Below are 25,785 nucleotides of genomic sequence, written 5' to 3' on the forward strand. Positions count from 1 at the left end.
ACGAGATGAATTTAAATTCTCATTCTTAATCATACATATAAGATACTTAGTTATAAATGTATAATTGTTAAATGGTTCAGTTATGCTTATTTCATGTTTTTAATTATTCTAAATAAGAGTTTATTTTCTGGTTAGAGATTATAAAATGTTCGGAGCAAAGAACGATTTCCGTCCAAAACCATTCTAAATATGTACCAGCTTCTGATTGGCTGATTGGTCTTTACTAGAGAACGCAATATTTTCCGCCATCTTTCGTCAAACAACGGAAATCTCCGACAGAAGATGAAGAAAATTGGTTTTTAGGAAAATTACAGACAGAATATGACAATCGGAAACGATTTTGAGTTCCATGTGTAAGACTTTACAAGCATGAGGAGTTTAAATATAGCCGGATTGTGATAAAATGGGTAATTTGCGATAATCTGTCTCCGCGGCGTTTCCGACATGTCTGAAGTCGACATTGCCGAAGATCTACCGAATGGTGACGATTCGGCTTTCGCGGATGAGCAGCACGATGGAAGCGGCGATGCTTCAAACTCTGTAGTTCAGGCTGTAGATACAGAAAACGACGGCCACAGCACAATAAGTGCTGAACATGTATTTGTTGCAACGTCGCAGGGTCTTCTGACAGCTGCAGAACATTTTCAAGAAGCAAACGGCCTTAAAACGACACACATTGTCATTCACGACCAAACTCTGACAGTTGATTCTAGTGGTCTGAAGACACCTACCACCCCTATACCCCCTCCCACCCCTGCTACACCACTAAGCCGAGAGAAGGGATTGAAATACCAATGGGACGATTCTGTACACATGACAATTTTACCAGTGCGTTGTAAACACACGAATGGAGAGCTGCACAAAGCTAAATTTGGTTCAGGTATGAACAGCAAATTAGCAGACGACGCATTTTTTTTTTTAGAATTTGTAGATTTTTTTTTGTAAGTTTTTATATCCGTCTGCATTTGGTATGTAACCATCATATATCAGGTTTACAAATTTTATATTTTCTTAATATGATGGAAACATAAAACTTGACAATTTACTTAGTAGTGTCTCTATCTACTTCTTTACCTCTCTCCCCTGGAAAGAAAAAATAAGGTAAAATGCCATTTTGCAACATGTAAATTACTGAAGCCGATACAAAATCTCAAAATTTGTATATTTTATGTATATCGTGTACATATACATAATAAATGTTTATGCCCTTTCGCATTTTCTCAAAGTAAATTGGGACAAATTATGGAGTTATGCCCCTTTTCATGAAAAAAGGTATTCTGTGGCCTATATGTACAGTGACTGTTATCAGTTATGTTTTCAAACTTTGCACAAATATATGTGTTGTTAAAGACAGAGCAGTTACCCTGATTTCTTTCTTTTGACCAAACAGGGTTATTCTTGTTCTTGTCCAACTGCTGATTTTTGCGTCAATATATTTCAAATAAAATAAACTTAAATGTTGTTAATGCTGTCCTTAATTTCTATTATTGACTTGATAGAGTTTTTTTGGTTGGTATATTTCGAAAATTTCTTATAGGTGTATGTTTGGTTTGTAATGGTGAATTTTATTCTGTCTGACATTTTTTTTTTATAAAAACTAGCCAGCGACAGTCTAAAGTGAGACCCAAATGGTGTTACTTTGATGGCACACTGTAAAATTTTGTGCTTAGATTCATTGCTTATAAAGTTATATATAAAGTCCAACTTTATAACCAAACTACAGGAATTTTCCTACAATTTTTCAAACGGGGTCCATTATTGAATTGGGATTTTTTTATGCGACAAAAATTGGGTAAACTGAAGAGTGAAATTCAAACAAATTCATGTTATTCTTAATATATATAACCTTTATTTTTTTCTTTTTTCATTTAGTATTTACATTTGTTATTTATTCAAAATTGCCTGAGGTTCACATCAAGCATATTATTCAATCTAGAAAAATTAACCTTTTACTTTGAGAGTTTTCAGTGGCAAATCGGAAATTTTCACAAGATTTTTGGGAATGAGTTCTTCTAACGGACCCAGATTCTGTTGTAGGAAAATCCCAGTGGTATAGAGTTAAATCGCATATCGGACATCTTAATAGTAAATACACCTTTCAGAATTCCATCCAGAATTTATAATTATGGTCCATGCGGACCCCAGTGCCTGTTAATTAGGGATTCAGGGAATCTGAACTTTAAAGTTATGTTAATTAAGCTCATGATCAGTTTCTCAAAAAGTATCCATGTTATTATTTCATACAAACCTGCATTGTAGTATGGACATCTATACATACCCTGTAGATTATGCAAATTTCAATTTATTGTTTTTAATATTATGATGAATGTTCAGTAATGTTTCAAATGTTGCACAATGGGTAGGGTATAACTAATTTCAATTTCTGTAAATTTCTTTAAATCTATGTCAACCGAATTAATATAGAGTGGTATATAATTGACCAGGCTAAGGATAAACAGAACCAATCAATTTAAATAAGATTAACACCAACAGTGCATGACTCTTCCTATAATGTAGATTGTATTTTCAATATTTGATTCCTCTTTTTTCCTGTCGTCTTCAATAGGAGGAAGAGGGCGTTGTATCAGAGCATTTGATGACGAATGGTTCACTCCTAACGAATTTGAGGCTAAGAGTGGACGTGCAAGCAGCAAGGATTGGAAGCGAAGTATCCGCTACGGAGGCAGAACGTTGCAGTGTCTGATTGAAGATGGTATCCTCCAGCCCCATGCCACCTCTTGTACATGTGCAGCTTGTTGTGATGATGAATCTGTGGTTAGTTACTGTTAGATAATACTTAAATTACTTACCTATATCTATGCCAGTTGGAATAAGAAAAGTGCCTTGTAGTGAAATTTTTGTACCCTATAGGCCTATATGTCATTGTGCATTAATATCAATGTCCGTCTGTCAGTCTGATCAGCACTTTCCTTTCCAGAAATAATCTTAGAATCCTGCAGGCCAAATGTTTTTTCAGAAAACATGGTGATCGTGATACACTTGATGAGCAGATCTTAATTCCTTGCAATATTAGGGGGGTAAAAGATATTAAGGTCAGGGTTGCTGTTACAAAAATTAGAATGGTAAATATTCTACAGTAATATGTCAAAACTTATATTTAAAGGCCAAAAGTAAGAGAATGTCAAACTTTCTAAAAAAAAAAAAAAAAAAAAATGTTATTATTACATAAGGTAAACCTCCGATTAATTCGAACACGCGAATAGTTCGAACACACATTTTTTTCTAGAAAAACAGTAATTTTTTAGCTAGTAATAGTTCGAACACTGGCTGTTTATAACTGACACCATTTCGGATAGTTCGAACTTGTCAAATGAGGAACGTAAAGTAACATTTTTTCCGGCAAACTCCATTGAAAGCTCGCGACGACCCGGCCCCGAAAAAATGCCAAGATTTAAATTTGATCAACAAGCACGTTCAGGTTATAAGATTGTATGCGTGATCATTAGAACTCAGCATTATGATTATTTAATTGTGACTGGACAATCTCTTAAGTATTGTCAATCAAGGTATTACCTGAAAACCTGCGACGTCACGCTAGGTAAGCAGGCCACACGAGGTGTCGCTTGCGGTAAAGTTGAAAGGATCGGCCGCCCGATCGTGCCGAGAGACGTGAAGAGCATTCATATCCAGTCAAAACAATCCACAGGTGTCCCAATTAGTGATGGATAATTTTGCAGGTATCAACTATGTTTTGTAGATAATACGACTGGGCATATTTAAAAGCAGACATGTTGATGTTCTGACCTAATTTTATAAACACAGATCGCCTATTTTTACAGTAGTGGTTTCGTAAACGCAACAGGTTATGAAGACTGCTTTTGATGTATTTAAGAGACCATTTATTACAATAATAAAGTGATAGTTTCTCATTCAGATAAAAATATAATCATGCAAATATTATACTGTACAAATGTTTAACTTTTGTGTCACAAATGAAACGTGTACTGTACTGTTTTGGGGCCTACTGTAGCCGATCCGCGAGCGGTTTCGCGCAAAAACCATCATAATTATCGCGAAATGAAGAACGTTTAACGATCAATTAATACTGAATTAAATGAAAAACTATCATTTTACTTACTTATAAATGTGCCATTGTTCAGGCCGCCGTTGTTACGTATCAGATTTACGATGGATGTGTTTGTGTCTAATGATTTTACTCGGCCGAGATTTTCGCCGATATTGTCTCGAATAGTTCGAACTCGCGCATATTTTCTGAAGCATAATTTCGAATAATTCGAACAGGTTCGTCAATCCTTATTTAATTTTGTTCGAACTAACCGGAGGTTTACCGTATACCCATATTCCTAAAATAATAAAAAAAAAATTGTTGTTTTTGATTAATGCTTTATATTATAAGGGAGATACTTTTTGTCAGAGGCCTTGTTGACCTGTATTCTAGTTGATGTTTATATAAGTATAGTATAGATACTACTTATGCTAAAGGGAAAATCTGAGAGTAATGGTTGTAAATATGCAGTATGAATTATTTTCAGCAAGTTCTTGTTTTGTATGTTACAGTTTTGTATTGTGAATGTCCTATCAATAGCTATGGTCATTTCAGGATTGTTTTCAGCAAGTTTTAGTCAATTTAAAAAAATATATTATAATTAGCTACATCATCTTAAACTTCCTATGTTAGAATGATCACCATACTTATAGGGATTTACTACCACCTTCAGATTCAGATTCTTTTATTTCACCATACTATGTAAGTATGACATACTAATGTTACAACTGTGGCATGTTGAAAGTTATCTCCCTTAGAAAGTGTAAGTTAGAGTTCTGTAAAGTAATCTTTTCTTTTTGTCGGAAACAGACTGGCCCCATCCGATTGTTTGTACCATACAAGAGAAGAAAAAAGGACAGCGACAGTGATGCTTCCTCTCCAACACGTATAGAAACCATTCCTGTGCCAGTCAATATATCCAAAAAGCCAAGGATGAATTCCACCAAATCGCCAGGCCCACCTGTCACACCAGTATCTTTAGCCAATGCTATTACTCTTGGAAATCAAGTTCCTGTGTCGATGAAAGACCATGGTAGGAACCCCCTCAAAAAATATGCCAACATGAATTTAAAAAAATCAATTCTACCAAATGTTTCACTGATTTTGAATACAGCATATAAGGCAAAAAACATCAATGTATCATTTAACCCTTCCATCCTGATGTTTTTTGTGGCTTCCCTGAAGTTGTGAAGGAGACTGTTAATATTTTAACACCCAACTCCCAAGTGTATATATGTCAGGTCAGCATTTCCTGGAGTCCTTCACTTGGATAACAAATCCTTCTCTTCTACGGGTAATAATGAATAGGTTTCGCATTAGAGACCTACTCTTATTTCTTTTAGTCCCATTTTAACAGATTTTTTTTTATCCTTATTAGCAATTTTATTGTAAATATGAACAGAGTCTTTTGGCTTTTTTGATACATTTCTGTTATTGAATTCAGTGTTCCAGCTAGGATTTTGAAAAGGGCAGGGCGCTGCCTAAAAAAAGGGCATTTTTGTGTGCGACATTTTTTCCGGGCCTATCTATCTCCTACCTTATTTTACAGGACAATTTAAGTACATCCATGCATTACATATGACCTGATTCATAGGAGACAAATAGAAATCTGTTGATTTTTTATGGAGGCGTTTACGCCTGCCATATTACAATCACCTACGAGTTGTGACGTCACAATCTCTCACTTTCATTTTCGTTATATTTCCTTTCACAGTTCATTTTGTAGTTTCTTTCGGTTCATATATGATGTAGTTGAACTATATATACATTTATGAAAACTATCAAGACTACAAATAAAGTGCTATTACATGAAAAAAGGTATATTCAGTATAAATTTCTCTTCGGCGGAAGCCCGGAATTTGAGACCTCTGGTGGTAATTTCTATAACTAGGGGTAATGATTCGCTTATACTATTAGTTCCAAGTATGAGGCACGTCATTGTAGTCCGTCATTCAAAGTAGATGTGCACAGAAATGTATTAACTATGCTTATAATGTTGTGAACATTTCAGGAACTATTTTGAATAAACAATAAGAATAATGTCTTGTAAATATCTACACCTGCATCGATTTTTGCAAATCTATATCGAAAATACTGTTTGAAGGGAGATAACTGCGAGATTCTGACGTTACCTTACAGAGGACACTTGTTTAACTACTAGGAATAAAGACGGCATAACAACCAAGCGCAAACAAATTCCCGATTTTCATAATACCCTCCAGGTTTTGGCTAACAACATTTCTTTTGTTTAAAACTTGGTAGTTTGTTCACGAGATTTTATGAGATTTGGTCCGATATTTAGCGATCACGTGTTCCGTCTGTTTTCGTGAGCGAGCACGCTGTCAAAATGGAGGCACGTGGACACGGGCTTCACACGAAGCATCAAAGCGTGATGTTTGTCGCTAGAAATTAATATCTATCAACATGAATTAAAGGCAAGTTGCTTACAAAGTTTAAATCTGTTTGTTGACCCACTGAAATAAGCGTTTGTTTATTTAGGACGAAACTGTTTACGATAAGTTGTTCAAGCCTGGCCAGACCACAAAATCACAATATCTACTGCGATTATAGTCCGAATTTTCTGACGATCTTCCTATATACTATATGCAGACTTTAATCAGCGATATCAACACCAGAACCCTTCGGATTACTGCGATAACTGATCGAAGTCCCTGTGTTTCAAATCTATGAATCGGTAGACCTAACGTGATCGGTGATGGCGTGATGGAATTCGATCGTTTATTTTTTTAAACTAAGAAAACTGGCACATATCTGTCGTGGTGGTCATTTGTGCTGTACCTTCCCCGACAGAGACAATATACATAATCTCGGCTTTTGTGATAAGGTTTACTGCAGTAGCTACTCGCACTCGTAATATATATGAAAATGCTAAATTATTATTGAACCAGCTTGTCTTATTTATATATTATCAGAGACTTGCTCTGATATTATTCAGCTCACGATTCAACCTTTTCAAATGTTTTCATGTAATATAACTTTTTGTTGTTTTCATGAAAAATGATAAATACATGTATATCTATTGGCAATCGATATATCAAATCCATATAATATAAGACTTTCTCAAATATCAATATTCCTCATAACTTTCAAAATAAATCTATATTTGCTTTTGAAATTTAATTAAAAATGTTTGATTTTCATGTCACGAACAAATCCCTTAAAATGATCATCAATCTCCTTATTGGTCTCCAGAAAGCGTGAAAATAAATGAAACTTTTTTGTCAATAATTCTATTTATTATGAATTCATGTATAACCATTTAGGTTTTTTCCAATGTTGACCTTTAAAACTATATATATACAAGCAACAATCTGTGGGATGTCAAATATGGAAGGCTATATAGCTGTTTCAGGATAAATTGCCAAAAATGCTTATAAGTACTGTTTCTTATCACTGATCACATATATTGGGTTTTTGACTATTATGTGTTATTGCTACTTAAGTGTGAATTTTTTCGGCTTAAGTGATAATGTATTTCTTTGTACTTGTGTGCAACAGACATCGCAAGAGTTTAATTCTCCTACATATAATATTGACTCCTACAAAAAGAAGTTGAGTCATGATCATGAGTGGTTGACTACGAGAGGCATTTTATCAAATCTCATATTGACCATACTGATTGCTCATGATCATATTTCATCCGGCCTAGTAAACTCTAGAAAAAACATCTTAATTTATGAAAGTAGCTAACTCCTTTAATGTATGTGTAAAAATTAAGTATATATATATATCGTACAAAACATCAAACTTCTAATATGGTAGATATGAAACATACATTTAGGCTGACTGCCTGATAATATGATACAATTTGTACAGAGTTTACAATCCTTTGACATTCAGCTCATAATATACACCATTATAATTTGATCTGTCGTCATGCGTCGGTCTTCTTCTTAAGACCAAGATATCGCAGAATGGTGTACAAAAGGTTCTTAAGCTATTTTATCAAAAATGTTAATTTCATGGCCCCCTATGTGTCGCATTCCCCCTGGGGAGAGGATACATTTTACTATAGTTTATATAGGAAACTCATCACACATATTTTAGCATAATTTGTTTCATTTTCATTGGAAATTGGTTAGCACGTGGTTAGGGCAAACTTTTCTCAATGATATATTGTCAGAGAATGTCAATGCCAACGACTTGTTATGGGTTCGAATGTCAAAAATAAAAATCTTATATTGATTATTTTTTTCATTTCATATGAACGAACATAGTCCACTGAAACAGAATGTGCATATTTTATTGTCATCAGATAAAAATATGGCAGAAAGATATTGCACTTGGAAAAGAATCATAAAGCTATTTTCTCCAGCCAAAATTAAAAAATAATCCAAAATTGCAGAATAAAGGTTTCTGCTCTTTTATCTATAATATACACATGAAGGCTTGATGTTTGGCGCATCGATAACGTATGGCTGGCTACAAATGTTATACTTATATTTGACCTTGACCTTCATTTAAGGTCACGGGGTTCAAATGATGAAGAAAATTCAAAGTTCTTTCAAAATTATTAATTTGGGTCACATTTTAAAGAATCGGCCCTTTTAAAGGTGTGTGCAATGTATCAAGGTCAAATAATCAAAATGACGCAGATATGGCACTTTTAAAAAGAAATTCCTACCAAAATGAAAAAATGACCCAAAACTGCACCTACACATGAAGGCTGGATATTTGGCAAACAGATACATGTAACATGTGTAACTGGCTACAAATATTGAGTTTATCTCTCTGACCTTGACCTTCATTCACATTTTAAAGAACCGGCTCTTATGAAGGTGTGTGCGAAGTTTCAAGGGCAAATTATTAAAAATGATGCAGACATGCCCTTTAAAGAATGTTTTCTTGCCAAAATCAAAAATTATCCTTAAACTGCAATTCAATTGTTGGCTCAAAAGGGGTCAATTTGGCTCAATTGACATAAATAACTTCTTCTTTGAAACTAAGCAATCGATATAGCTCATACTTGACTGGTAGCATCCTTTTGGGTAGGGATTCAAAATTGTAAAAATGGTGGGGTTGATCCCCGGGGGGCAGGGTCAAAAGGGGTCAATTGGTTTCTCTGAAACTAAGTTATGGATATAACTCACATTGGTGTGGTAGCAATCCCTATGGGGTTGTACCCAAAGTCAATTTCCTTTCATGGATTAATTGCACAATTTGGTATAAAACCTACATTTGTATGGTAGCATGGTTATGGGGTGGGTATTCAAAATTGTACGAATGTTAGGGTTAACCTCCCGGGGGCTGAAGGATGGGACCAAAATAGGTCAATTTCGCTAAATTGACATTTTTACACAATCCTGATGTAAAAATAGGCCCAGGGTTCTTTCCCCACCCCAAGGGACTTAAACAATCATATTGAATTGATATCAAATATGAAAGTTTTCTTCAATATTTTGCATGTAAAACGCTGTATATTTATATACAGTACCTATAGCTACTAGGCTATTATCTACATCTTGGTGGTAAATTAAAAAGCAACAAATCACAGTTTATTGTTAATATTGACATTGGATCTATTAAAATAGATGGAATTGATATCTAATTTTGAAATAATTGTCCTTAAAAATGAGGTCTTTGTTAAAAAAAAGTGTAATAACTTTTAAAAGCTGTCAATCTAATTTTGATATTATTCTAAGATCAAAATAGAAAGGAATAAACAATTTTGTTTACAAGATATTGAAAGACATTGTACACTTTCAACAAAAAAGTAGCAGACACTCCCTGTATTTTCAATACATATCGTGTATTGCTTAACTTATCGAAATGCATATCTTATTGTTTCGTCATTTCTAATACCCAGGCCTATAAAATATAAGTTTGTTTTAAACACATAAATGCAAATTTTGAACTACTTAAGTATAAAAGATGGTTTAAAGTATGAATGTTAATGACATGTACCTAAGTAGACGTTGATTTGAAAAAATTTAAAATGTTTGACTTTTTAAGTAAAGGTTTGATTGAAATAAGAAATGTTTAACTTCTTTTAGAAGTAGGTTTGCAACTTTTCAGATGGTTAAAACCATTATGTACATCGAAACAGTCTAAACCATTACATTCATCAGGACTGTGAAAACCATTATGTCCGGTTGGTTTGACACATTTAAGTGGAAATGTTTAGTCATGTTGATATCAGTTTAATTTGTATTCTTGCTTTATTTCAAATATCTCCTTTTACATCTGACTAACGCCTCCTACAGTACTTTCATTTTTATTATTTCGTTTGTGTGTAAAAAATGTCTTCTTTCTTCTCCTTATTCTTCAAATATTGTTTTAAATTTTGATGGTAAAAGTTATGACCTAGAGTAATTCAAAAATAAAATGATATTAGCATTATTTCAATTTAAGGGTGTATTGAGAGAATCCATATACGATAATTACGTCCAATCAAAAAGTTACTATCAGATTATAGTCAACAGAGCGATATTTTCAACCAGAAGTTAGTCTCTCCGTTGTGATTGTAAGACGACTAATTGTAAGTGAAGATATTATAGAGCAAAAGAGAAAAGGTGATCAAGCATATACGAGAAAAAAATGATTAAGTAAAAGAAATTATATTATTTAATATCTGAATAAACTTCGTCCAAATAACTACGATGTATCTTGTAAGCGGCGGTAAATTTCTACTTTCACTTTAGACTCTTTAGAAATAACGGTAAACTAAAATCAGGAAATTAGAGCAAGTTAACATTTTCTTGAATTAATTATAAGAAATGGTAAACGAATTAGGGCCGATCATGATTCGCAAGTTTCTGATCAAACATTTGTTCCGTTGCTCTCGTAAACAAACGGTCCCCGCATGTTGTAGAAATGTAATCACTTGGCTATCACATGACCCGCAGTTAATGCAGAGTCGGCATTTCAGATACGAAAATAAAACAATATAAAGTAAACTTTTGCAACCATTATTCACATGAGCAGATATTTTTATGTGTCCTTTATTTATTTATGAAAAATAAACATTTTGTATAGAAATCCGTCAATCCAACAAGGAATTTGCGACATCTGCATTTACAACGAACCATTTCTGGCGTCCCACCAAACTTCATCAAATAAAATCAACCGAAAGCTAATTTTGATCACTGGAAAATCACTGGAAAGTGATCTCATGATCATTTACTTAAAAGTTGCTTGGTTAAAACCAGAAGGATTTCGTGTTGTCATGTGAATAAAATTTCAATGATATACAATGTATAGATTGATCGCCAATTGCACACGTGCTCATGGGATAACTTTACGACAAACATGCTGCTCTTTTCGGTCTTGTCAAAAGTTGTTTACATATTAAGTAAAACAACATTTCCATCCATTATCATTACTTTGTCCATCTTCAGAAAGCCTTCGTGATTATGATTTAATTGGATTACCAACCGATCCTATCGTCAGTATCGACTCGTCACGGTTAAATGAATCTATTAAAACACCAGCTCGATCCCCAGCTAACCGATCTCTGCCTCGGGCAGCGTCCATCAGTACCGTGGATAAAGGTCTACAGGTAAGGGGACTGGTGTTACAGGTGGCCAATTAGTGACTGACTGACTGACTGTATATTGCATGGCTTCAGCAAATCGGATCTAGAGTATACGAGGCAAAATGAGCATCAATGACACTTAGAAAAAGGGCAGTACTACAGGAAAAGGGGCGGGGCGCATTTCTAACTTTGAATTAGGGTCAGGGCGCCGCGCCCTGCTAACCCGACCTAGCTGGAACACTGGAATTGCTGAATGATGGCTTTATAAAGGTCTATTATGGTATAGTTGAGAGAGATTATCAATGTTACTTTGGACAAATGCTGAAAGGGTCTGTTGTGACAACATCGTGATGTAGTACCGGTATGTTTCAGTAGGTATGATGGTATCGATTGGCAACAACATCAACACTCACGCACAGGGGCCACAACCAATCAAAATGACAAGTGCTGATGGGGAAACTGTACAGATATTTACAACAGACGCAGCTGGAAATATCATAACTGGAGGTAAGCATAATACAGATAGACAATAGGCAATATTTTGTCAAAAAATGTGCTGAAAATTGTAGTTGTTAGGAAAATGAGATATTTTCTTTCTGATTGAGTGATTCGCAGTGACTTTTTATGGTTTCCTGTTTCAGGGATTTTCCTACCATAGAATCTTGGTCCGTTAAAAGGACCCATTCCCCTAAAGAAAATATTGTGAAAATTCCCAATTTGCCACTGAAAATTCCCGAAATAAAGGTCAATTTTTCAAGATTAAAAATATGCTTGATGTGAAAAGACCTCAGGCAATTTTGAATAGATAAAAAGTAAAATACGAAATGAAATAATAAATCAAAAATAATAATGATAAAGGTAATATCTATTAGAACATGAATTTGTTTGAATTTCTTTTTCCTCTGTTTCCCAATTTCACATTTTGTCGTGTAATTCCTAATTAAATGGACCCTAGCCTGGACCGAGAAGAAAACTTTTTCTTTTTAGTCAGATCACTTTCTCAGGAGTCTGAATCAAATGGGTCAAAACATATCAAATAGAAATTCATGTCTCTTCAAATCCTACAATAAAATAATCAAATTTTTGGAAGTTTGCAATATCTTCTAAAGGGTCTTCTAGAAGCCATGTTTTAAACTTACGAGGGTTTGTAAAATATGGTTGTCTTTCAGTAGAAGTATATTGTACATATGCTTACATGGAATTATGACCTGACTGCCCCTCAGACAAACTGAATAGATAAATAGTTAAATAGAATGCTTCAGACTTTGTATACTAGTGTTTCGATATGTTGAGTCCATTGTAACAGGCTTTCGCTGTGTTTGTGTTTAGACGCAGTGGTGATGACCCCCTTACCTGTAACCCCTAAAGCTCCCCAGGCCACTGTGATGACCGTGCCCGATGTATCTGAACAAAGACAGTGGTGGCAACTCGAGGAGGTAATGTTGAAAAGAATTTTTTGTAGATCATTATTTCTGATGAATTGTGACGTTTGTGTTATATAAACCTTACACAAACAATGATTGATAGAATCTTCCCCAACCTTAAGAATGTGAACTGATTGAGAAATTTCCAACCTGAGTGATGATTTTCCAGGTTGTCTAACCTGAGGCTTTGCCGAGGGTTCGACAATCAAGAGTAAAATCATACCAGGGGTTGTAGATTCCTAATGCAGGGTCCAGTTGTAACAATATTGAAAAGATATTGCAATGCAACATGATGTTGATGTAATGCGATTGAATTTCATCATAGCATCATAGAATTGTTGCTGTAACGTCATTGTATTGTCACTGTGACAGACATTGTATTGTTTCAAGAATGTGCTATCCGTCATATTCTAGTGGTTGACAGAGATATTGCACCCTAGGGTGCGACAGAAATCTGTAAAACATGTCAAATAGGAGACAAATCTGTGATCAAAGGGAGATACTGAAATCAAGGCCATCTCTCAATAGATTGAATTGTGTCGGGGAAGGGGGGGGGGGTGGCAGTGGCCAAGTGGTTAAGGTGTCCCGACACTTTATCACTAGCCCTCCACCTCTGGGTTGCGAGTTCGAAACCTACATGGGACAGTTGCCAGGTACTGACCGTAGCCAGGTGGTTTTTCTCAGGGTACCCGGCTTTTCTCCACCTCCAAAACCTGACATGTCCTTAAATGACCCTGGCTGTTAATAGGACGTTAAACAAAAACAAACAAACAAAGTCTGGACTATTCCTCCTGTAAGTTGTGAAATTCCACTGATGATTACACTGTTATACACCTGATTTCTGACCTACTACTACACTCCCAGAAAAAACAAAACATTGGATATTCCTTTAGTCCTGGTTTTATTCGATTTCAGAAACGTAATTGTTACAAATTTGGTATAAAGATGCATTATTAGCTCACCTGGTCCAAAGGACCAAGGTGAGCTTATGCCATACCGTGGCATCCGTCCGTCCGTCAACAATTGACTTATTTGACTTCTTCTTCATAACCGCTGATCGGAATTTGAACAAATTTGGACAGAAGCATCCCTATGGGTAGGGGATTCAAAATTGTATAAATAATGGGGCTGACCACCTGGGGGCCTCTGGGGCGGGGCCAAAAGGGGGTCAATTTAGCGCTATTGATATAAACAACTTCTTCTCTGAAACCAAGCAATGGCTATCGCTCATATTTGCCTGGTAGCATCACTATGGGTTGGGGATTCAAAATTGTACAAATGATGGGGCTGACCCCCCAGGGGCTTGAGGGGCAGGGCCAAATGTGGTCAATCCAGCTATATTGATATAAACGACTTCTTCTCTGAAACCTAGCAATGGCTGTCGCTCATATTTGCCTGGTAGCATCACTATGGGGTGGGGATTCAAAATTGTACAAATGATGGGGCCGACTCCCCAGGGGGCTGAGGGGCAGGGCCAAAAGGGGTCAGTTTTGCATAATTGATATTAACGACTTCTGCTCTGAAACTAAGCAATGGATATCGCTCATATTTGCCTGGTAGCATCCCTATGGGGTGGGGATTCAAAATTGTACAAATAGTGGGGCTGACCCCCCAGGGGGCAGAGGGCAGGGTCAAAAGGGGTCAATTGGTCTAAACAAGTTCTTCTCTGAAACTAAGCAATGGATATCACTCACATTTGTGTGGTAGCATCCCTATGGCGTCGCGCCAAAAGTCAATTTCATTTCATGGATTAATGCACTTTTTGGCATTTTTAGTATTTAAATAAAACCAATGTACATGTACCCATATAAAATGCTTATGATATATATTGACATAGCAATACCAGCGACAAATATACTTAAGCATCATTCTTGTTTCATATCTCATGAAACCAGGTGAGCAATGCAGGCCCTCTGGGCCTCCTGTTTACTAAATTTATATAATATTACTCATAAATGTGAAAAGATCATCAAATGTTTATATTATGCATCTTGAAAGACTGCAATTCTTTTTGTTTTTCTTTTAAAGCAGTGCTCTTTCTATTACAGCTTGTGAATGGAGTACTGAGCCAAGCCCAACAGATAAAAGGTCTGATTGAACAAGCCAAGCAACAGAGTCAGATGTCTCGAGATGCTGCCATTCATCAACTCAAGATGCAGATGGACAAAGAAAAACAAGATGTAAGCCGAAGCATGTTTACTTTTTGTGAGAATTAGAGATTTAATTCTAATTGGAAAAAAAAATTATTAAAATTTTTAGTGTTAAAAAAAGAGTTGTTAATAAGAAAAAATCACCTAAGCGTTTTTTTCCTAAAATTTGACTGACTGACCTCTGCCAGGGTGGTCAATTAAGATGTTTCTTTGTGGGTGGTTGTAATCCAATAAGGAGGACTCAAGAAAAAGAGAAATTCCAAGCATGGTGGCTGCTGGACAAAATGCGACTTATTACTGTTTATTGTTTGATAAACCTGGAGTCCTCCTGTTCAGTAAATATTTTGCTGGAGTACTAGTGGGCTTAATTGAAATTAAGCTTTGCCTATTCTAATATACCTTCCCAGTGAAGGGGTCTGAAGATGTCTTTAATTTGGGTTACAGGCACTGAATGCAGCACGAATTGAGGCCCAGATGAGCATACAGCGTGCAGTAATGGAAGAACGGGCTCAGAAAGATATCGCAGTACAGCAGGCACTGGCCACGGCACGGGCAGAGTTACAGGAGAAATTAGACTCAGTTACTGTGGTGACATGTGACAAAGTGACATATAATGACTCGTGGACTCACCAAGGAAGCCAGAATAACATAGAGAGCATCATGGTCACAGAAGTAGAAGACGATTCTGACAAGGAGAAAGAATGAGTGGTCTATTACGTGTTTCACAGAGACTAGTCAGTTGTGTTCATGAGCCATCTGGGCGGATTTACCGACACCAGGATCGCACATTATTGTATTGATTAGGCATAGATATTTGTCTCTACAGATGTAGTCTAGACAGACCATGTAACATCAACCGACATTAGATCTGAATGATCCCTGGATTACATGTTTCTTTCTATAGATAAGACACTGTATGGATATGTTAGCACAATGCCCCTTTCAAATTCCCAAATCAAATGAGGCTGCTTTGATTTAATCAATTACACAAGTATTCCTTCATTTTTGACTTTGAGAAATCCAAGATTTCCACTCAATACACATATCTTGTCTGTGTCCTTGAATATGCAATAATAAAGCCAAAGGATTTATGTTACCCACTAGATAAATTTACCAATCTAGATATGAAATTATAAAGGTTAGAAAGGTATATTCAGCTACAGAGCCTTTGATTCCAAGAGTAGAGAAGATTGGAACTCTTCGATTTGGATGTGCTCATGGGCAAGTTGCAATCCACCATCATTTCAGCTAGAATGATTATCCGACCTTTCTAGAAGATATTGTTCCGACTGGGGTTGACCATTCTGCAAACCTAAAGCCTCAACCAACTGTTACCCAAATTGCAGACCAACTGCAACAATTTGACTAGAGCGTACGAGTAGTTTTTTCAAAACCTTGGGTCACCAGATGTTATATAATGTACAGCCGTAGCCAGCAACACCATCTAACACCAGCATTGTATATATTTATCTAGTGGAGACGAGGAAGAGAAGCCATTTTGTGTGCCTTAGTTTTCAGTCCTACATATATAGCAGCTGCCCCATAGCTATATATATATTGGTTAACACTTAATATAGAACTGGCTGTCCATGCTTTTTATGAAAATTTATAATATATCATTATTTATTGTTGTTATTATAAATAATTAGTTCGTTTCATTGTTATACTCAATCAAATTAAAACTAGATTCTTATTTACCACGATTCTGTGGATCTGGGGATAAAAAAAACCACTACAGACTTTGACACGTTTTAATATCCCTCAAAACTGTCATCGTTGAAAATATGTGTACATGTGGGTACTGCAGAAAAATATTATCCCAGTTACAGAGTAGGTGGTAGTTGATGTAAGAAGATTATATCTGTATTTAATATCGGATATTTTAACATGAACACGGCTTCGACCTGCAGTCGAAGGTACATGTATGTAATTCAGGGTCGGAAACACAAATCAATGTACCGGGTATTACTGTGCAGATGGAAATATTTGCAAGAGATTTAATTTTGATCTTCTTGCGGTCATTAAATTAACCATTGAAATACACATCCAGTGAAAATTTAATATATTAAATTAATTTTCACATGCAAATGTATAAAATGTTTCATTATGCAGATTGCTTACAAGGTGGTGTGCTGCAAAGTTTAATAGCTAGGACTAGTTCTGATTAGAACAACCGTAAAATTAAGAAATGTGAAATTAAACAACGATGCAGTAGTCCATTTCAAACAAGACATTTAAACTTTTGATATTGACGGTACAGTACAATGAAGTAAGTTTTAAACCAAGCATTGCTGTTAATTTTTTTTTTACTCAATAGCATTAAAATACAGTTCAACAATGTATATATTCTGGCTTCTTAAAATAAAGCCGTTAATTTTGATTTGATTGGTTGTTTAGGCTAGAAATTTCTGTTATTCATGGTATATCAGTACTAACAGAAACTAAGCATCGTAAAGAATTGGTATCAACTTGTCTAAAGAGTGTGACATCAAGACTTCTATCGTATAGAACTGGATAACCTTGTCCAAGCAATATAGGCAGTGTAATGATTATGTTATAATTACAACTGAAGAAAAATTACAGAAATTACAAAAATTACAATGATATATTTTATTTGAGATATATGTTGTTGAAAATGTTTGTAATTTTGATATTGTTATGTTTTTAACTCTCTAACCTGGCAAGATATTGATTCATTTAAAACATAATATTTTATCACCATTTAAAATATTGTATTTCACTGTAGATAGTCATTCCAGATTGTTCAGTAACTTTATAATACAGATAATCGCTTTTCCCTTGAAAGGTAGTTATCAAGTTAAAATGCAATACATTCAAAACTGCAGCAAAAGGACTTTTGTTTTTTCGTTTATTCATGTCTGCTACCTGTTAAAATATGTTATTGTTTTTAATGGCCATCACTGAAAATGTATTGTCTTATGTAAAAAAAATTGTACAATATTTAAGCGTCAGTTTGTGCAGTCTCTTTCTATGGTGCCGCACAGTAGTAGAACTTGGTAACCTCTGACCTTTTGTACATATATAATTTGTGTTTGCATTTAGGATTTCATTTATTTAAGATAATGTGACAAAGTGCTATTGAAAGTGTCGGACAGGCAACAATTTAATTGTTAGTCTTAATCTAGACACTGATTCTCAAAAAAGTATTTGAAAAAAAAAATGAAAAAAAATATATAAAAACACAAAAAAAAAAAAAAAAAAGACGAAACAAAAACAAGGTGAAAATTTCAAAGTTTTCAAATGTGTACAAAAATTGTCCACATAGGATTATAATATATTAACCAGATGAAAGGTATTTTTTGTTAGGATTTTTAAAGTATTGCATTGGTTACCACCTTTTAATGTGATATACTTACTATACATCTGTATTTCTGTCCTGAATGTTTGGTGGTTGGGGATTGTTTGTAACGGCTGATATTTTAATATTTGTCGGTACAACCACAGGGACATGTCTAGTCTTCTATTTTAAAAAGATAGCCATGGCGATAAGTTCCTATATAAAACTAGACATGTCCCTGTGGTACATACTACAACTGTGGCTGTTACAAGTTAATCCCAGGTAAGAAAATGTGAAAGGGAGAATGTATGGTATATGATGTGTGGATGTCAACATACACGACGTTATTATTAATATTGAAGAGAGAGGAGACAGGAAAAGTTGATGGAGAAGTTCGACTATTTTCCTGGTAAATAAATGAACACTTGGTTACATTTTGATTCTTACTGTTTTATGTTTGAGTGTCCGACAGGTATCTGTGTGCCACAGAAAATGATAAAAAAAAAAATCATATATACTTAAGTTAAACCGGTGTCTCGGCCCTCTGTACTCCAGATCTCTGTCTATACTGAAATGATCACTTGCTTTTGCAATCGGGAACATCTGCACTTTCTGTAAACAAGAAAATATATGTATTTTCTCGTTTACTGAAAGTGCCGACGGTTCCCGATTCTGGCTTTTTGGTCTCGGCTTTTTCCTGCAGGTAGGGCGTAAGAATTGTACCTGCTGCCCCCATTGCATGATCGTAAGAGGCGACTAAATCTGGGATCTCATCTTTTCTCTTCTTTCTGAACAACTTTCTTCTTCCTAATGTCTCCCTTGACAATGCCTCACTTTTGGCCTTTAGTTGAGCGTTCGCCGCTGTGAGGAAGGCTCTGGGTTCTGTCCCCTAGCCGAGACATACCAGAGTCTTTAAAAATGGTAGTTGCTGCTCCAGCTTAGCGCTCAGCATATTAGGAGTAGGACGACTTGTTCGCCCGTTGTTAGTATAATGTGACCGGGTGGGGTGTGCTGCCGGGTGTCTTCGGCAGTATGCTTCAGTGAGGTAGCACTATAAATTTTCGGCCTATCACAAGGAGATTTAACACGAACATACCGCAGCCTCCCAAAATACACATACGCATTCACCACACGCACGCACGGGAGGCCGTCCTTAAATGACCTTAGCTGTTAATAGGACGTTAAACAAAATAAACCAAACCAAACTTTTCCTGTAAGATAGTTTCATCAGCCAAGGGAAGTAACTCCGTACTTGCTAACGCATTTATTTCGGTGCAAAGTCGAGATGTTAAAAACAATATCAACTGAACATTATCAGAATATCGAGATTTAAACGGTGTTTATGTGCATACCCGCCTTGGATTCTGAGATATTGGAAACTAAAGAAACATTTTCAAATCTGAGAGTTAACTGAGCCAGGAACGTATATGCATGTTCCTGCCCTAACTGAACGTTTGGAGCAAATACTATCGCTTCAGAGGGTGTATGAGTGCGAGGCACAGGAAAAGGATTTATTTGTATTAAAACTGTCGGGCAGCTTCCTATGGCTGTAACATATAATTGCCTACGTCATCATTCTGGAAGGTGAGAGCTTTCATTAAAGAGACTATAACTGTAAAATTCACTGTCGGAAAATACTAACAGGCGTAATATTTCTTTAAAATATATCATAAAACCTAAACCTTTACCTAATTACGAAAGCTAATAAAAGGGTCCGTATTCGTGCTTTGTAAATACCTAAATTAGTGCAAAACAATGACATTACAATTCGGTAGAACATTTTATATAAGAAGAAATAACCGTTTTATGAGTAAAAATCGATTTAAAGTCGATGCAAAGCGGATACTTCCAGCACAAGGGCATTTAGTTTATTGTCTTAACTTGCCACGTCCTATGCTACACAAAAATTCAGGGATCGATTGCCACTTTAAAAGACAAAAAAGGGGCTTCAAACATATTTCAAACAATGGCGTTACTGCTTTGTCTTCCTTTGTGCAAAGTTGTTACGGACACGGTTTTTAATTTTGAATTGAGGCTTGTCTGAAAAGTAAAGATGGTGGGCTTGCTCGATTTGCTTACTTTTTATTCAAGCAAAACAGCATCGTCGGATACCCACGGTTGATTGCACCACGCGCTACACTACACTTATGACCGATGATAAGTGTAGCGTAGTAGCAGTGACAAAGCTGTGGCCATTTGACAAGTAGAACAGTCCAAAATAAAGACAGAGATCCATATCAATCGGACACATTTACCACAGACATATACAAGGAACCAAGTCACTGACACATGACAACTATAAACACTAGCTGATCACGATGACATCATACCCAACACTATCGGACCAATGAGATCGCGTTAGGCCAGACGGAAGCTAAGGAAGCCGAGTAAACGAAATACTTACAAATATGAATATTTTGTGGTAGTAACCGTCGGACACGCATATATCACAGTAAAGTCTACCAATACACAGGTAAATCCTAATCCAATGCTGACATCCTTAAGTGTAGCCCGAGCTTGCCCTAATTTAAGAGCAGGTTGGGTTTGATTAACGTCAGTGACAGTCTGGGCCTTGAAGCATGTCGTTGCAGCCTTTGGGTTGACTTATAGTTTCATCATTGTTAGCATACCTTACAGTATTTGTATATATTATTTGGAAAAAAGTTGTGAATCTAATATTTAAAAAAAAAATACCTCCATTACGTAGCTAACTTCGCCGCATTGTAGTTTTTTGCCATGTATTGCGGCTAATTCATCCAAGTTAACGATACTACAAGTAAAATCATGGAAATAATCATATTTTGAAAGTCTCTACACACACAGTTCGTCCGTACGTCGGTCTGTCTGCCGTAACTTCTCCGGATGTGCGTCAATGAAACTTATAATTACACAGACACGTCCTGTCCCAAGTGACCTCGCAGTAATACACTGCAGCAGCAAATTATGGGGCTGTGTGACGTATGCTAGACCAGGTGGACAGGCACTCTCCGCCATAAACTTCTTAAAAAAGAAAAACTACAAAAAAAAAAAAAAAAAATTAACATTATTATATGTCGCTGAAAAAAACCCCACTGATCTGATGGTAAGGGCGACAACTCTAAACACAAATCGCAAACACCGTTTTAGCGTAACATACTTCCTTAATTAAGAACAGTGTCGCACTTGACCACTGTGTGTCAGGTACCTAGGAGTCCTGACCCTGGTACGGTATCTGTCATTTATCACACTAACATTTGTTTCCGTTTACTATTTATAGATGTAAACTGTCACTGCGGGATGTTTAGAACGCTAAACACCAATTTCGTCTCCTTCTTACACGCAATGTGTGCTACAAAAAAATGTGTCATTTTATATCAATCATACCTGGAGTTTCATTTAAGTTTGGTGAAAACTGACGGAGTAATTTTGTAAAGGGGCATAACTCCAACGAAAGCAATATTTATCAAAAGTAAGCGAAACACAGTTTTAGGGTGTAGTGACTATATCAGAGAAATTTTGGCAAAATTCTATGGAAAAGACTTAAGATGGACGGACGGATAACTTGAGTCGGTATACTATTTAACTTGTGATAAGTATATGTTCCTACGATCCCTACCCATGATGTATTTCTCGGGAAGCTGAGAAACGGACCGATCCCTGGTGTCATGGTTGTGTCCTTTGGCAAGACACTTCGCCCTTATTGATTTGGATGGCATGCGACGGGTCTCCCGTATGTTGTTTAGTGTAGTAGTCACCAACTACTACAGTGAGACCCCGCCTAAAAATAACCCTGTCTGTTCACGGGATGATAAATCCAACAAACAAACTAGTTATATAAATACCACAAAGATATAATAGGAGACAAAAATGTTGTTTTCTTATGTTATTTTTTATAACATTGGAAACTGGCTCTATAACACAAACATATTGTATATGTTTTGGTCGGAGATTATTTTGTTTACAGGAAAAGACAGATTCATAATATGATATACACATTAATCCCAAACTGCCACTATACCAAATAGTCACCAAATTGATGTTTGAGGCACGAGACATGCATCCCTATTATAAAATGATATGATGCCAACTAAATAGTCCTCTTAGTTCTTAAGAAGAGAAGTTTTAAACATTATGAAGGACACTTTTCCATTATCAAATATTTTTGTTCACGATAAGATAAATAACATTTCTTCATTCCTTCATTAGCTAAGGCATTTAAATTTTTTTAATGTTTTATTAAAATCAAAATTCGCGTGTTCAATATACTTGTCAAAATGACTTGTTTCCGGCGGGTTCGCGCATGTTCAACGAAGACAATAGTATGACGTCATGATATGCAAATCATATAAAGCTGTTTGTGACGTCACATTCTTGTTGCGAAACTGCTTAGCAATGGCCAAGGCGGAGATGATCAGTCTCTCCCCAAATACTTACATTTTATACTAAATCTCGGATTACCACGATGGATATCAAGTTATTCTTGATATTTGTGGTAATACTGAGCGCCATGCACCAAGGTCCTGCTGCATATCGGGACCTTACGTGGTAAGTTTGAAACTTTTTCTGATTTTATTTTTACTATCGGTTGCACATGCATATCACAATAATCATAAATGGCCCTTCAGAGGTTATGAATATGATGTTTCTTATTTAAAGATATTTTATCTTAAATTGTTTGTTTTTGTGTAGCGTTGAGCCCGAACCAGGATATGCCAAAAGATTATTTTATTATCTTGCCGCAAGAGAAGTTGAGAGAGCATGCCCAGCGCGAGCCGATCTTATATGGGTAATTTTCTGTCAATACATTAAAAATCAGAAAATGATTTATAATTACAGAGCTAACACACTATGTCAAACAGGATATCAAGTCGAAAATTTAACTGTTTATTTAGATATATTTGTATATTGTATTTTTGTGTGAAATGTTCGAGTCTTCTGTATAGAGGATCTTGAGATCTATAGCTATACATATTATATTGATTCAACTAAACTTAACTGTCTTATATTGCGATTCCTCAAAGCGCTGTATATTGCTATTGAAGCTTTTGAAGAATCTGTGCGGCTGGAATGTTGACTGTTTTAATGAAATTAAATGATAGTGAAACGATTAAAATCTAATTAATTAATGACATAATCTTAATTTTAATTCATTTTAGCGAATTGGGAGCGAGGTATTCTGTAACCTCCTGTGCGTCCTTATAACCTTACTCCTGGGTTATGCGCCGTCGATCAGAAACAGTGCCAGAGAGAGATGGAGTTCCATGGTTTCCATGATCAAGGAATGGAGAGCCCGTAAGTATAGCACACTTTATATGTTTTATCTTACAATTTTGCAATTGTCTTTCATATCATTCGCCAGGCGGAGCCCTTGTATTCCAAAGATATAGTTTGACATTATCTGCTTTCACAGGTCCTTCCAAATGTCGCCACTGTGGGACGGTCCCCTGTCAGGCGAAAAGAAGATTGTTATGGATGCCTTCCAGATCCCGTAAGAGGAACAAGGCCAACCTCCATGAGCGATCAAAGGCCATGTTGTTGTTTAGCTATGGCCTGGAGTTGTCCGTACAGTTGACAAAAGAACTGCCCCAGGATGGCCTTTACTGGAAAAGAAAATTCTGCAATCCATTTGAGGAGAAAGACATGGCTCTATTCCCACTGTGTATCCAGCGGCAAATCAACGTCTGGTTTCCTCTCCCTCGCTAGGTATGTATAAGTGATGATGATGATGATGATGATGATGATGATGATGATGACGATGATGATGATGATGATGATGACGACGATGACGACGACGACGACGACGATATGATGCTGACGATGATGATGATGATGATGATGATGATGATGATGATGATGATGATGACGACGATGACGACGACGATGATGACGACGACGACGTTTAACCTATTATACTTTAGGGTAACATTAATTCGATATATTTATTTTATTACAGATTCATTGTGTAAGAGAAGATTGCCGATGCTGGAAAAGAGGTTATTGGAGTGACGTCATCGATTGTTGTGATACCGGCGGGTTGATCACAACCTCGATTTGAAGTACCTTGGATTATTATGTTGTTTTCAAGATCAATTCCGATAGAATCGATCTTGGTCCGAGATTATACTTTCGTGTTTGCTGTGATCTCTGGACCATTGGTGGTCTTACGAAGAAATTTACCAAAATCTTGTTATATTGATTAATGAATGTATAATTTTACTCTGTCTATTTTACAATAAAATACATTCGTTTGTATAAATTTCCGGTTCTAATTATGGCTTGTTGTTTGTTCATATCCTGTTGCCAAATTCCCATAAAATTTTATTGGTCTAATAAAATATTTTGAAATGAAGAAAAATATACCTGGCGTTGAGTCGGAGACCTAAACTTTACTTACTGGTGAACTATATATCTATAAGATTTTAAATATTTCTTCTCAACACTCGCACACGTGATATATATATAAATATATATATATATATGTTACATGAAGAAATGAAGTTCATGATAGAGAGCTGCATATATTGCACAAGTGTTTCCGACAGAGCAAACGGTTCATTTAAGGATTTGTACCGTATAAATGGCGATGCATGGCATAACGGTATATATAGTAACATACTTACTTTACATGTATAAACAACGAAATATAAGTACATATGTATTGATACAAGTACTTATGTAGATTGTATATGTTATTCAATAAATTGGAAGTACATGCATATACAGAAATGAATAGAACGTGGATGTGGTGTAGTGGTGTACGCTGCAGGTATATCTGGCTAGGCGAGAAGGTGCCGTAGATCGTGAGTTCAGCCCGGTCAGGGCACGAGTCTTCCTTCGTTATTTGTGTTACTATGTTGCAGAACATGAAGATACATCTGTTTATAAATGTTTATAAACGGATATACATAGACATCACAAATGGGAAGCCACTTTGGTTAAGGAAAACCGGATAAACCTGTCAGAAATTGTTTGCATAATGATAATAAACCCCTCAATTTGTTAACGTTAGGGTCTGTACAATAAAAAGAGGAAAATATATTTTGTTTCGTAAGGTTCTAGCAAGTTATATTTGAAAATGAGAATAGATAATATAAGTATTCCACAATACTTTCCACTCAAGTCGATTATGTAGCTATTTAATTTGGAAACATCAAATTCGAAGTGCGAAGTTTTGTTATTGGTGGCCTTTTATTCTTACGGAATGCCGTCACTTTAATTTTATATACATATTTTCTCCGTCTTCCAAATCACACATTATTGCTGAAAGACATTCAATGCTGTCGTGTGCCCATTAGGGAATGCTCATTTTAAGATGGCGGACCAAGATGATTACAGAAGGTAGTAAATCACTTTCATTGCTACAAAATCGAATATTTCTAAGTACACTATGACCAAAACAAGTCAGAAATAAT

At 35.8% G+C, this 25,785-nt stretch overlaps 2 protein-coding genes across 3 annotated transcripts; both read left to right on the forward strand.

The window, feature by feature from the left end:
* The first annotated feature begins 208 nt into the window (after positions 1 to 208).
* On the forward strand, positions 209 to 18,829 carry LOC117326878 (deformed epidermal autoregulatory factor 1 homolog). 2 transcript variants are annotated; one of them, XM_033883673.1, is made up of 7 exons: positions 209 to 880; positions 2,567 to 2,775; positions 4,838 to 5,060; positions 11,895 to 12,029; positions 12,852 to 12,958; positions 14,995 to 15,126; positions 15,541 to 18,829. In XM_033883673.1, exons 1-7 carry the CDS (start codon positions 445 to 447, stop codon positions 15,799 to 15,801), a joined length of 1,503 nt encoding a protein of 500 aa, XP_033739564.1. In that variant the 5' UTR covers positions 209 to 444; the 3' UTR covers positions 15,802 to 18,829. The 2 variants fall into 2 exon arrangements, with proteins under 2 accessions (XP_033739564.1, XP_033739565.1); XM_033883674.1 differs by having other exon boundaries at positions 210 to 880; positions 11,898 to 12,029.
* A 3,917-nt stretch (positions 18,830 to 22,746) lies between these two features.
* On the forward strand, positions 22,747 to 24,630 carry LOC117326879. The gene is made up of 5 exons (XM_033883675.1): positions 22,747 to 22,918; positions 23,063 to 23,159; positions 23,530 to 23,665; positions 23,784 to 24,076; positions 24,327 to 24,630. Exons 1-4 carry the CDS (start codon positions 22,836 to 22,838, stop codon positions 24,074 to 24,076), a joined length of 609 nt encoding a protein of 202 aa, XP_033739566.1. The 5' UTR covers positions 22,747 to 22,835; the 3' UTR covers positions 24,327 to 24,630.
* Positions 24,631 to 25,785: the final 1,155 nt, after the last annotated feature.

The sequence above is a fragment of the Pecten maximus genome, chromosome 5 (genome assembly GCF_902652985.1).
Source record: "Pecten maximus chromosome 5, xPecMax1.1, whole genome shotgun sequence".
NCBI lineage: Eukaryota > Metazoa > Mollusca > Bivalvia > Pectinida > Pectinidae > Pecten > Pecten maximus.